Below are 15166 nucleotides of genomic sequence, written 5' to 3' on the forward strand. Positions count from 1 at the left end.
AGCTCTATGGATGTTTTTATGATCCACCAGTCGACCAGGACTTGAGCCGGTAGCTCAGGACGCCATTGCTCGCTGATATCTTTACATAGCAAAATAGCTGTTTACTGCTGTGTTATCGTATACACAACCTTTGTGGTGATTGTCTTTACAGCCTTTATTCCTCTGTGCTTCGCCGCTTTCGACAAAAATGCACTGGTCCTTTAGTTTTTGCTGCAGGAATCAGCAGTCTGTCTGTTAATGGGACGTTATAGCACGAGAAAGTCATTATACTGGACCTAAGGCGAGATATATCATTGCAGTGTGTGTGTGTGTGTTATAGGGGTTCTGTATGTGCTGTGTGAATGAATGGCTTGGAAGGTGCCACATAAGTGCAGTACACTGATGGTTCTCGCTGTATATATGGGTTGGTAGTAATGGTAGAAGTAGACTTAAGATCCATTAAAGTAATCACCGAGATATGTCTTAGCTCCTGCAGTGAAAACCAAGTGTGTGACCTCTCCTGTGACTCCCTCTAAGTGTACTTAAAAGTCTGTGCTCCACCTCCTGCAGTGTTCGGCTCTGACTGAGTAAACCCAGGCTGAATTAAACCTCACACAAACACACACACCTGCAGGTTCTCGCTCCCACAGTTCCTTTACACACACACACATGCACATACGATATACACACACTCAAAGTACAAATATTTGGCATTTCTCCAACACCTTGTCCTCAATTCAGCAGCCAGCCCGTCTGTCATTCTGCAGAGTGCAGAGTTGGGCCGCACTATTGATTCCCTGCTATTAAGGCGGGAACACTAGTTAATCAGTTGGTCAGACAGCCAGTCAGCCAGTCAGTCAGCCAGGCAAGCCACATGCTCAATCACCAAGTCATTCACCTCCGAGGCTGTTCTGAGTGAAAAGCAAAAAAAAAGCACAGTGGGAAGACAAAGGACCGAGATCACTGGAGCACCGAGCATGAAACGCTTGTGCAAATGCAATTTATGCAGCAAACAAGCATGACAGACGAGCCGGGTTCATAAACATCACAGAACATTTGTCCTGGTTTTAGTTACAAGATTTCTTGTGTCATGAGTTCCTGTGTATTTTGTGCCGTCATCGTTCATCTTCCAGCGCGGTGCATTATTCTGTCATTTCCTGATGAGAGAGCATCAAAAAAATGGTTCAAAATGGTACCATTAAAGGGATAGTTCAACATTTTGGCATTGCCATAATCGCTTTAGTCATAGCAGTAGGTTTGTTACCTTTAATTGTCGGTGCAAGCTATTTTTAGAACGGCGGAACAGAGCCGTGAGCTGCTCAGAGCTACGCTACGGAGGCTAATGGGATTTCTTGGTTTCCCTCATCAAACTCATCAAATACAAAATTCAACAACTCCAAAACGCTCTGGTGGACAAGTTGTGACCTGCACATTCACCACGCTATGAGATAATAACAGAACGTTACAAAACAGAGCCGTTTTCGAGGTAAATACAGGGTAAAAACAGAGACTACTTGCTGAAAAACTGTCCGTGAAGGCAACACGCATCAGCGGTTTTGCATGAATTTACCTCTAAATCAACTCTGTCTGGTAACGTTCTGTTATTATCTCATAGCGTGATGAATGTGCAGGTCACAACTTGTCCACCAGAGCGTTTTGGAGTTGTTGGATTGTGTATTTGATGAGTTTGATGAGGGAAACCAAGAAATCCCATTAGCCTCCGTAGCGTAGCTCTGAGCAGCCTGCTGCTCCGCTCAGCCATTCTAAAAATTGCTTGCACCGACAATTAAAGGTAACAAACCTACTGCTATGAGTAGCTATTATGACAATGGGCCAATTTGCCAAAATGTTGAACTATCCCTTTCACAAAACGGCATCATGGTAGTGTGTACACATTACAACAACAACAACTGGATGAACCGTCAGTATATTAGAGGAGGTGGTCTATCTACCACACCGCTTATCGCTCCCCAGGCAGTTTAACACTCTCCATGACTCATGTGACCTAACGACCCTCATGATGACCACGAGAGTCAACAACTCTCAAAGTGTTAACGACCCCACAAGAGGTTAAATGCAGCCTGACTCCCCGCTGGCCAATTAACTACACAACCAGCAGACTCACATCCTGCAGCAGTAATAAAGGCTCATTAATGCTCTTTGCCAGAAACGTGGTGTGGTTTTATTTCTGCACATATCCTGAAGCTGACTTACAGATACCGACTAAATGTAGCAACATCACCATAAACCACGGAGGGCAGCATGGAGATTAGCCGCTGGTCAAACCAGAGCAGGAAAACACAATGAAGGAAGAAAGTTTGGAAAATGGTGGAGGAACGAGGAACTGTGAGAGTTGGTGAGAAATTATGTTACCACAGCAGGGCAGAGGGTTAGAAAACGACCACAGAACAGCTGGACAGAGATGAGACAGGAATAGAGAGACTGGCTGGTTTATCATCCTGACATAAACGATATAGGCCTACATGGAAGCATGTAGTCAGTGATGGTTGTAATGTTTAAAACACATCTATTTCAATACATTAAAGGAGACATATTCTGCCCCTTTTCCACAAATTAAAATAGTTCCCAGGTGTCTTAAAGACGTGTCTGTGACATGCTTCGGTCCAAATACCCCAAGGATCAAACATCACAGCTCTTTTCATCCACTCAAAACAGCCCAGTTCAGAACGGCTGGTTTCAGTGCCTGTCCCTTTAAATGCAAATGAACCACTGCTCACTAGGCCCCGCCCCTTCTACTGGTACCTGTACTCGCAGGTAGGGGTGGGGTTATGCAAATTTGAAAACTAATGACATCATTGTATGACAACTGAGGGAACAGCTCATGAAACCACATGGATTTCAACCTCGGAAGCCTGAAAATTATAGATTTTTTTTGTCAATTCTCATATTTTGGGGGCCAGAAGGCAAGACAAACACCTAAATATATGTTAAAGAGCCTTCAAACAGTGATATGTCCATAATTTGTCCCCTTTAAGGAAGCATTAATCCACCTTAAGGCAAAGACTTTCTGCTATAGCACTGAAATACTCAAAGTCCACATCAAGCATCTCTCTGGAAAACTGTACACTCATGCTGCAGCTGCCTGAAGACCCCCCAGCACCACCAACCCTCCATAACCGAGCAACTGAACTTATATACAGACAGAACTTGACTCCCACACACACATCAGTTGTATTTTTGTCTTGTTTTATGTCTTTGCCCCACACCTTGACCTTTAACCTCAGAAGTCCTCTGCCCCCTCTGTCTGTCCTGCTGCCAACAATCACCAAAAAGACAAAAAAACAAAAACAAACACCTACTGTACTATAGACAGAAAGGGACACACAGTCGTCTCACTTTAATTACCGTATTCCTGCTCCCTGGTACTACAGGTAACCATCGCTCCTCTCCAACCTACAATAAATATTCCCCCCATATACATTTTTTAAAATATAAAACTTTAAAGACATTGTGTATGTAGGTAATGCTCCTGTTCTCTCTGCGCTGTGTTGAACTGCTCTGGGGGAAACACAGCGCTGTAAAACATCTTCTTACGAAAGGTAAATGGCAAACTTTGAGAAATCCTGAGGCTGGAAATAAGAGGTTTATCCTGCTGAGGATGCAACTTCAAAGATTGAAAACAGCAGCTGTCAAAACAGTTGTGTACTTTCTAAATATTTAAACCCAGATCGTTTTTTCCCCCCCTGCTACACTAAACAAGCAGAAAGTATTATTTGCAGTGAGTCTATAGATATATCAGTAACCCCAGTTTGACAGTAAACTCAGACACAGACTTCAAATTAAAAAGTTCCTAAATCGGTATTGACTTAAGCCACAGCTGTGTTTGCATTGTGTGAAGAAAAGATGAGGTGCAGCGTTCACTTTCCTCACATCCACGTCCTGAAGCTACTACACGTAACAGATAAAAATCAACATTAGTGAAGTTTCACCAAGATCCTTTATAGATTGAGAGATGTGGAAATCATCCATGCTGCACTATAAATGCACGAGTACACGAAGGACATCTGCATTAGATTTGATGTATTTCTGTTCAAACCTGCATTAAAATGCATCTCCATATGCGTCTAAATTGATCGCGTTGATTGGATCTCATTTACCCGATTTAAATGCAAATAAACAGGTACATTGTTGCTTTTAGTGGTTCTGTCGGTAATGTGCTTGTGAATGAAAGAAGCAGAGAAAGGCAGCGAGGCACAGAGCGGCTGATGTAATCAATTCGCTATGCACAGCTCTACATTTAAATAAGAGCTTTAGCCACTCGAAATAATAAAATATTTTCAGTTCATTATGTAAAAACGTTGGGACTAATGAGATTGATGAAGACGTCAGCAGAGCAGGTGGTCCCTTCAATGTGGTCTGGATTCGTCTGCATTTGTGTTCATGCTGCAAAACGAGTGTGGCTACATATGGTGCAGACCACCTCCCACTGTGGTCTCAGGCTGCGTTCACACTATTTTAGTTTTAAAATGCATCTCTTTTGCAACGTTTTCACCCTCCATCCATACTACTTGCACCTCAGAGTTTTTTGGAAATGCTTCAGACCCTGTTTTATGAAGGAGTATTAGGGCCAACCCAAAAAATTAATAAATAAATAAATAATCCAGCACAAGAAAAAAAAAAAAATCCAGCCAAAAAAAAAAACTAGCCAAAAAAAAAAAAAAAAAAAAAAATCCAGCAGAAGGAAAAAAAAAAATCCTATACCAAAAAAAAAGCTAGCCGAAAAAAATCCAGCACAAGAAGAAGAAAAAAAAAATCCGGCAAAAATTCAAAAATTCAAAAAGAAAATCCAGCAGGAGAAAAAAAAAAAAATCCGGCAAAAAAAAAAAGGGCCAGGAATAAAAATAATAATTTGAGAAAATATCAAACTACTATAGTCGGTGGCCATGGCTGCCTCTACAGATGCCTTGATTAAGCTGTAAGAAGAAGAATTGGCTTCAGTAATAAAGAGGTTCTCTCTCTTTTGGCTCATAAACACGGTGTGGTCATAACATAAGTATAAGGACGTTGAAGAGACTGTGTCGGAAACTTGGTTTGTTGAGGAGGATAAACCACACAAACTTGGAGGAGGTGGCCGCATTCGTACAAAATGAAATCATGTATCACAAGATACAATAAGGTAACTCTGATCAAGAAAAGAAAATCACCTTCACACTCCAAAGACGTAGGGCTGCTGTCAATGAGCTGTTAAGTTGGTTGTGGTATGTGGTCAAGCCTTTGCAGTTTTTTTCTTTCCGCCTGACATTTTCTTTTTTTTTGCCTGACTTTTTTTTTACCTGGCTTTTTTCTCTCTTTTTTTCCTGACTTTTTCTTTTTTGCCTGGCCTTTTTTTTTCCTTTTCTTGTGCCGGATCTTTAATTTTTTTTGGCTGGCCATAATACTCCTTCGTAGTTTCAGGCTACATCCATCACATCTACATTTTCATGATAAAACTGCGTTTAAAAAACAAAAATATCTGCATCCAGACAAGTGTTTTATCTCCGTATCATTGTGTGGATGAGAGTCAGAATGAGCGACATGGAGACCTCTGGTAACGACGACGCCTGCGGTTCCTCCCTGTGATTGGCTGTCATCAGCCTCGACTACTGCACCAGTGGTGAAAAAAACAACATGAATCATGAATTACAAGCGCTACTTCTTGACCCCCTGCTGTTTACCAGGTCTGAACAAGAGCCTCTGACTTCTGTCGTGCGACCTCTGGTGAATCTAATGAGCGGTGGCTCAGCGTTTACACAATCAGACACGTCCATGAAGCCACAAATCATAAAAAAAACAACCAATAAAACAAAAAGCTGATGTAAGAAAATTCGAATTTACTGCAGAATTCAACTTTGTCGCTCCTGGGCAGACTTTTGTGAGGCATATTTTTTTCTTTTACTCTCTCTCCCTCTCTTTCTTTCTGTCTATTGATGGCCGCCCCTCCAGGGTCAAGCTCAGTTCAATATTGTAAAAGATCTACTTATCAATAATTCACAAATACTGACTGCCCACTTCACAGGAAACGCTGCCTCCCTCCCTCATCCCTCCCTCCGTCTCTCCTCTTGTTCGTTTCACCCCTCTCATTCTCTCGCTCTGCCTTTCTCTGGCTGTCATCCCTTTCTTCCTTCAGCCTGCATCTCTACACTTTCATCTTTGTCTACTGTTTATTTACCTGTGAGTTTCTTCCTTCCTGCCTCCTCCATCTATTTATTCCTGCACACACACACACACACACACACACACACACACACACACACACACACACACACACACACACACACACACACACACACACACACACACACACACACACACACACACACACACACACACACACACACAGAGCCGTGGAGCTGTGTGCCGGCTCCTCAGCCCACTCTCTTTAACGCTCTTCCCACACTAACTTCTCCTGTGCTACAGATCAGAAATTCATGAGTCCAATAGGCTACACAAACAGTAAGTCAGATTTTGACTGGAATCGGGTTCTTTTTTACACTTTATCGATCCACATATTGATTAGTGTTTGCACCACCTTACCTCCTGTAGGCAAACAATGGCAGCAGCCCTCTGATCATCACAGTCTCCGCTGCTTTTACTCAATGTTTAAAACTATTTCTTTAAAATTGAAATTGAAAATCACCTTTTTAATTGAAAAAGAACAATTACAGCGAACATCTAGTCAATGCAAGGGTTAATCTGTAATAGATACGTGTGTACTGGTGGCAGCGTGCCCGACCTTCAGTGTTAGGTTTACAATAACAAAATACTCAATGTTTATTTAAAGAGATAGTTCAACATTTTGGCTAATCCCTATAGTCATAGCAGTAGGTTCGTTACCTTTAATTGCCGGTGCAAGCTATTTTTAGAACGGCAGAGCAGAGTGGCGAGCTGCTCAGAGCTACGCTGCGGAGGCTCATGGGATTTCTTCGTTTCCCTCATCTAACTCATCAAATACACAATCCAACAACTCCAAAACGCTCTGGTGGACAAGTTGTGACCTGCACATTCACCACGCTATGAGATAATAACACAACGTTACCAGACAGAGTTGTTTTAGAGGGAAATTCATGCAAAACCGCTGATGCGCGTTGCCTTCAGGTGCAGTTTTTCAGCAAGCAGTCTCTGTATTTCCCTCTAAAACAACTCTGTCTGGTAACGTTCTGTTATTATGTCATAGCGTGGTGAATGTGCAGGTCACTACTTGTCCACCAGAGCGTTTTGGAGTTGTTGGATCGTGAGTTAGATGAGGGAAACCGAGAAATCCCATGAGCCTCCGTAGCGTAGCTCTGAGCAGCTCACGGCTCTGCTCCGCCGTTCTGAAAATAGCTTGCACCAACAATTAAAGGTAACAAACCTACTGCTATGACTATCCTGTATTTCCTTGACACATCCACCCACCACAACCTCCTCCCTCTCTTCATACTACATCTCCAGACTTCTTTCTTTTCTCCTGTCATAATAACTATGGCCACTAGATGTCGCCTAGCAACAAACCGTAGGCTTATGAGCTGCACAGACGACCTGTGGCCTCGTTAGCATGAAATATCCCTTCCCTCTTTTTATATCCTACACTAGTCTATGGAAATATCTGATACCGCCGCCGCTCCGCGTCCTGAGTCTCAGCTGTTCACTTTTAATAAACGTCTGACAGAGGAAGAAATGAGATCAAATGTTAAATGTTAAACCGTTTTTAATTCACAGCGCCCTCTCTCCCTCTTGAATCTGTCACACGGCTCACATTTCATTTTCTCACTTCGAAAAAAAAAAGAAAGAAAGAAAGAAATGAAACCCCTGTAGGTTTAATCTCAGGCCTTATTTGACTTCTCTGCCAAAACTTTTTGACGAAGAAACCGGAGTTCTCTTTTCATGAGACTCGTGCCTAATGGGTCTCATCCCTACGACTTCTGACATAAGTTAGATGTGAGATTTCTGATTCTGGTCGGTGCTAATTAGAGGCAGATCCCCCGCCAGTGTGGCCAGTAGCTAGAGAGACCGAGGGGAAACTGGAGAGCAGAAATATGCAGAGGTATTGTTCTCTGAGGGAGAGAGGAGGACCGGCGTGAATGTTATTTAATTTTAATATTTAAATAAGCTCCTTATTCAGTGTGATGTCTAGAAACAAAAACAGCTCAAACACAGAGTCACAGAAGCCAGGGGCATGAATACAACAGTAGCGTCTTCTTTACACTAATTATACAGCTCCCTCCACTTATCTGTCACATTTAAGACAACATTAAAAGTGTGAGGATTAAAAATGAGACGGAGGGTTGTTGAAAGTCAGAAACTGTGGTTGCGTGAAAGCTCATTATCCAACCTGAGTAGCTGTTAAAATGCCCATCGCATATAATAATAATAATGGAAGAATGATCCTTGTTTGAACAAAACCGGAAAAAAGTTGCCTGTTAACAGTCAGAGAAGAAACAGAGGTGGAGAGGAAGGATCAGGGAAAACCCGCTCAATTATAAACAGCAGCAACAAACAGCGTGTCAGTTAATAAACCAGTGAGATCAATGGCAAAGGAGTTTGGGACAGTTCACCCAAAATTCAAATTTCACTCATTATCTACTCATCCTTTATGTCAACTAAGGGCTGGGAGAAGTTTCAGAGTCCTCCGTGCCTTCTCGGAGTTACAGCAGCGGGGCTCCGTGCAGCACTGCATGTCCATATGACGGTTGCGAACGGAGCTCACTTTTCTTCGTCCAAAAAAACATCCAAATATCTCCATAGTGCTCGTCTGTAATGTCCCTCTTGTATTGAAGCCCCAACATGAGAAATTGTTCAGAAAAAAATTAAATAAGTCTATGTTTTAAGCTTGTTTGTAGTGGAAGCTCCCAGCGTTGCTCTGCCGGAATCTTGCGCGATTTGCGGAGCCATGAACTGAGTGTCAATGCAAATCGCGCGAGATTTGGACGGACAGTGCTGGGAGCTTCCGCTACAAACAAGCTTAAAATATAGACTTGTTTAATCTTGTTCGGAACAATTTCTCATGTCGGGGCTTCAATACAAGAGGGACATTACAGAGAGCACTATGGAGGTGTTTGGATGTTTTTTGGTGTGTCTTTTTGGACGAAGAAAAGTGAGCTCCGTTCGCAACCGTCATATGGACATGCAGTGCTGCGCCGAGACCCCCTGTAACTCAGAGAAGCCACGGAGGACTCTGAAACTTCTCCCATAGCCCTTAGTCCACATGAGGGTGAGTAGATAATGAGTGAAATTTGAATTTTGGGTGAACTATCCTTTTAAGTCTCTCTGTCTGGTGCGTTTAGTGTCTGTCGGACAACTGAGTTTTTTTTTACCTGAGCGAATATCCAGGTGAGCTTCATGTGCTTGGTGGCGGCGTAGCTGCACTCCAGCAGCCTGGGTCGGCTGTTCACGTCCACCAGACACTTGTTGTCGTCGTCGTCGATGGTGGGACTCAGCACGCCGAGGTGGAGCTGCTGGGAGCTGGTGTAGTACACGTTCTGCTGGGAGACACAGAGACAGGACGGAGGGAAAGGGGGGAGAGTAAGGTTTAATAATGACGGGCTCTGAACACACCTCCAGGCAGTGAATCCTCCTCAGCTGCTCAACACCATCATTACATTAGGCACAAGACCGCCGGCTGTTGTTGGCTTCGTTAAGACCCCATGTAATCGAAAATGTATTTTCTTAGTTTTAATCCTGTTTACACATGTTAATTAATCATTAATCTGCTGATATTTGCCAAATTTGTGTCAAAAAAAGTAATTATCAGAGTATTTTTACATCATAAATTGATGGATTTTCTCTTCCTGTAAAACGATTTCAGACGTTTGATGACTTATCCTGCACTAGAGGCTGTTCCTAATTTTGAATCCAATTAAAATAGTTTGTTGAATTTATCATATATACTGTACATATCTACAGTATATATAATGAAATGAAAACACAGTGATGTCATGCTTGTAGATGTTTGATTTTAAAGCAATACTTACCTTTCTGGAACTTTTGCACATTCCTTTGTCTAAGTTAAAATGCTATTAATAATCTGATGATACATTAAAATGTAAGAGAAAGCCAACAGGGTTAAAAACTCATCATTTTTTCATTCTCATATAATTCTGAGAAAAGTCTGACCAATAATATTATTCGGTCCGATTAATAAGATTTGACGAGCGACCGAACCTACTTAATATGTAATCACTTTGTGCACCCCTCTCCTCCTCTCCCCCCTCCCGACCAGGAAGAACGCTTATTGACAGAGCAGTAGCAGGACACAGAGAGCAGAGGAGACTAGAGTCACAACACACACTAGAAAGAAGGTTTTTGGAAATAAATAGTTTTTTAAAAGACCAATAGCTGCAGCCGCAGCTGGTCGCGGAGTTTCATGTCTGATATTGTAACGTTGATAGTGATCAGCCCCGAGTACAGGAAGTCACATGTGTCTATAAAGCATCCAGTGCTAACGGCTAGGGGGCTAGGCTATTGTTAGCTCCCTTAGCTCTGTGAGTTCTCAGCGGTCCGGACCCGGTTGAACTCCGGACCGGCGCGGCTCGACTCGGCTCGGTCTGCATTTATTTTCGGCCTGAACCAGAGCATCAGGTGGCGCTGGTCCGGCCGCCAGCCCGGCTCGTTGAGAACTGTAATCTGTAACAATCACTTCCCCTGCGTCTCCAGTAGCAGTAGGCTAACAACAGTTTATTATAAAACTCATCAGTCATCATCACTGAGTCCGTTTATACGGTTTAAAACTCCGGTGTTGTGTTTGTTTGTGTTGTTCCCGTTTCACTCGCGTTCCTGTTCTGTTTACCGTTGCCAAGCCAACGCATGCCGCAGGGAGGGAGGGGGCTCGTGGAGATGCGGCAGGAGTGAGAGGTGGGTGGGACTTGTGAGGGAGGTGGAGCTGTTGATTTTCAAATGTTTGTGCTGTGCTGAGTGAAATGCCAGATCGGTAAGTATTGCTTTAAGTGCAAACAATTTACAATGTTTCACAAAAGGCCGTAAAAACTTCGAACAAAAACTTGTAACATGCACAAAAAGAAACGAGTTAGCCACTGCTAGCAAAACATGCACTACAAGAAATGGGCCGTTAGCCACTGCTAGCAATACTGTTTTGATAATAATCTAGGTTTTCAAAGTGGGGGCCAGATTGGAGGTAAGATGAGAACAAATGTAAATCACAAAATAAATTCAAATCATTATATTTTGAGCATTATTATAAAATATAATTTATAATAATATAAGAAATTGAAACATTATGCTCATCTTTCTAATTGCCTGCCAGTCAAAATATAAATAATGACGTCATTAACTGTCAGCTAATGCTATTTGGGGGCCTTGGCATAGGGCCTTTTTTTTATTTTTTTATTTTTACAGGAATTACGTGGAACTGCGCTCTGAGAGCTGTTTCAGGATGTGTTTAAACATGTGATGCTGAATTTACATAATTGGTGATTTTAGCCTCTTTAACTGAGTAGATCATGCTGTGTAAAAAGGACTTTTGTGACAGATTCATGTTTGATTATGAGTCTTATTTCCATGCTAATTAATTTCCGAACCTTTTGGAAATGCCACACTGTTGTCAATACATATTCATAAATGGTTTAGTGAACTTTCTTTTACCTAACCTGTAAAATTCACCATGTCACATTCTGTGACTGGTTCATGAAGTAAAAAAGGTAAACAGAGCCGCCTGTAACTGATCTAATTAAAGAGAAAAGCCAGAAATATTCAGTTCACAGGGGACGACGGAGGGAAAGAGAGGTCAGGGACGAGGCTGGCTAAATATTAGCTGTGGAAACTTTGCATACCTGAAGAAACAAATAATAAATAATAAAAAATAAAACACAAAACACATGGTAATGAATGCAAATGTTGGCCCAGTTTTGAAACCTTGCAAATAATGTCTAGTGAGGTGAATCAAATGCACCTAAAGTAGTTGGAAAATTGAAAAAAAAAAACGTAAAGTGAGACATGCATTTCCCTCCCGAGTGTGACGGAGGAAGAGAAAAGATGAGACAAAGAATCACAGACGACTGTGACACGGGTAAAGCAAATGAGAAGGATCAAGGTCGTGAAGTGAAGTGAAATCAAAACAAGACTGAAAGAAAGTTGAGATCAAGGCTGAAACAGAAGAGGAAGCACAAGAAGCTGCACAAATGGAAACAGCTCCGACTCTTGTGAGTGAGTGAGTGAGTGAGTGAGTGTGTTATTTTTTATTTTTTTTTAGTGGAAGTGTGAGGAGGCCCAGAGGAGGTAATTGATGAGAAAGATGACCGTCTTGCAGAAACAGGACATTTCCAGATAGGAGCCATTATCTGACTGTGAAACCGCCGCCGCCGTCGCTGCAGAGCTTTTAAGCCGCTGTTTAAATAAATAAAAAAAACACACACACATACAAGCGCAGACTGATGTGTGCATGTGTGTGCATTAAGCGTTGGAGTGTGTGTGTGAAAGCTTCTGCGTGAGCAATCTGTTTTTCTGTGTATGTGCATGCTCGCTAATACGAGTGATTAAGCTCGCATCTGTCAATAGATTGGTGCTCTGCTCCCGACAGAGGGGCTTAATGCTATCTCCTCTCCTGTCACGGCTTCTTAAAACCTCTAATAGAAGGATTAGCACAGCGCCGCCGCCGCGCTAGACAGACAGCAATCTCCCCCGACAGATGTACACATTAACAAGTGTGGACAAGAGACCGCCTGTAAAGCTCGTCCTTTTTTAACATCACCTTCTTTTTTTTTTCCAGAAGATGACATTTTGATCTGAGGGAAGTTGGGAAGGCAGAAGACGGCGCACTTGGGTGATGTAGGGCGTGTTCAGACCTGTGGCTCGTTTGCTCTGTTCTGATTCTCAGGGCGAAAATGATGCAATTGTTGCATTTTTCTATTTGGTCGTTTGTGTTTTTACATGGTAACAGTCTCAAGAGGTCCAAAGTTGAAAACAAATGCCATGTGTGAACCAACTGTTCTGTCATTGGTCAGAAATCTCACCAGGAAGGAGAAGGAGGTTCCTCACGAAAAACAAAAAAACATGGAATAGATGTCTCCACGGCCCTGAAAATTAAAACTCGACCTTGGGTTGAAGCCTGGACCCGACCAGATCTGAGTCAGTTGTATGGGCTACAGTATATTATCGGCCTGACCTCGGCCCTTGGCCCTCCATATCTCCGCTGTAGCAAGCACAACAAATCAGTCTTAAAATAGAAACTTAAACTTTATTTGAAAATGTAAATTGATTACGACATTGGGAACTGATTTCTTAGCTTTTTGTTAAGTTAATTGTTTTTCTCTTTGATTGTTTTGTGTTTTTTGTTCTTTTTCGATTGTTTTGCTGATGGATTAAATTCTGGCTTCTAGGTTTTTATACATTTATTGAATGCTAATATGTACAGTACGTATGCTTATGTATCTTTCGTGGGGACCCCAGGAAGATCAGCTGACCGCTACGGTATCAGCTAGTAGGGATCTGTAATAAAAAAATAAAATCAGCACCGTGTCGCGTTTTGTGCCGGTTCCCACTTGTTTTATCACCAATCCGAGCGAGTTTGCTGTGTTGACATTTGCCCAAACTAACTCATCTTTTGGGTTAAACGCTCTCTGTTTTGGAACAACTGCTCCAAACGAGCCAGGTCTGAGGACACCCTTAATCTGTGTGACACATGAGACAAAAGCCGTCCACAGTCAACAGCAGGTTAACGCTGTGTGGGTAAAGCAGCTTCATAGTTTTACCATCAGCAGCAGCTAAACAAGATGAAGCTTAGCGGCTCCTAGAAGCTGCAGCTCTCATTTCATTCTGATAAACTAGATATCGACACGTTTTGAAGACCCTGTGTCAGTAAAATCACTTTGGCCTTCAGCCCGTTGGATTTTTAAATATTTTCTTTTGCACAAGTAGAAAATTTGGCCTGAAGACGATGATGATGATGATGTTGGCAGAACGGTCAGGAGGTTGCCAAAAACTCTCATCCCATGAAAAATGAGAGCAGCAGTCATTTCAAAAAGTGCCCATAAATGTGTGTGTTCATGTTCAAGAGACAAAGCTCTCCAACAGCGGAGTAATTAAGTGGTGACGACCAGACTTGAATTTTAATTTGTACTTGTTAAAAACTGGGGTGCTGCCTTAAAATGAAGTGAAAACAGTCTGATAATCGGACTTAACAAGATCTTTAACACAACAAGGCAATACATTACAAAATTCTGTCTTATCTTATATCTTATTTTTTCAAACATAGGTTATATATTATTATTGCTGCTGGTCTCGTAACAGCTACAATGACAAAGTCTTTCTCTCATTCTCATCTTAATCCATCATGAGGATTAATTAAGTGTGTGACAGAGTTCGTACTCATACATACGAGTAAAACAATGACAACCCTGGACTCTGTGGTGGAGGAAAAGAAGCCCATTGAAGAATGCTACAATTCACTGATGTCCCCTGAAGGCAACACTTGCACACTATCTGTAGAGGCAACACTTTACAGATGTTCCCTGAATGCCTCACGGATAGCAGCAGAGATTGCAGATAGTTTTAGGGGCAAAATGTGTCAAAATTAGGGGCCATCAGGGGCCTCATGTTGCCTTTGGGGTCCCCAAGTTTTGCCTCTTAAAGGATAATTCTGGCCATTTTTGACTCCTAAATTGTTTTCCTGATGGTCACCCAGTGTTGGGGGGAGCAAAAAACGCGACTAAAATTGATCCAGGCAAACCGGAGTTACATGGCTACCCGGCGCTAGGGATAGCCACAACGCTAAACTATGGAGGCAATTTTTCAACCACAACAAACACTCAAAAAACAATCAAATATCTATGGTACATGACTGGAATCCTTATGACACACCACTGAACTCATATAGTGTACAGTATAAACAGTAAACTTTGTGTTTTACATGTAGTGACTCACCTCAGATAGCCTAACATTACTATCCGATCGCAGAGCGCCTTCTCTCCCTGCCACAGAAACAAACACTTTTTCCTTGTTGTGATGATTTCTTTACAAAAATAAACGGTGGAGCAGTGCAGTGGTAATGTCCAAAATATCTCCGACCGTTTATTTTTGTAAAGAAATCATCACAACAAGGAAAAAGTGTTTGTTTCTGTGGCGGGGAGAGCAGACGCTCTGCGATCGAATAGTAATGTCTTTCCAGGATGTTTCAGAGTTAGGCTGTCTGAGGTGAGTGACTACAAGCAAAAACACAAAGTTTATACTGTTTATACTGTACACTACATGAGTTCAG

General features: G+C 42.1%; 1 protein-coding gene across 1 annotated transcript in view; it reads right to left on the minus strand.

Moving 5' to 3' along the window:
- Positions 1 to 15166, minus strand: part of LOC310986846 (polypeptide N-acetylgalactosaminyltransferase 18-like) — a 166956-nt gene that overhangs the window by 10213 nt on the left and 141577 nt on the right. The window contains exon 10 of the mRNA XM_083972940.1: positions 9273 to 9440. Coding sequence (XP_083829066.1) covers positions 9273 to 9440 — 168 coding nt within the window. The remainder of the gene's footprint in view (positions 1 to 9272; positions 9441 to 15166) is intronic.

This window comes from Trachurus trachurus (assembly GCF_905171665.1).
Source record: "Trachurus trachurus genome assembly, chromosome: 6".
In the NCBI taxonomy this organism is placed as follows: domain Eukaryota; kingdom Metazoa; phylum Chordata; class Actinopteri; order Carangiformes; family Carangidae; genus Trachurus; species Trachurus trachurus.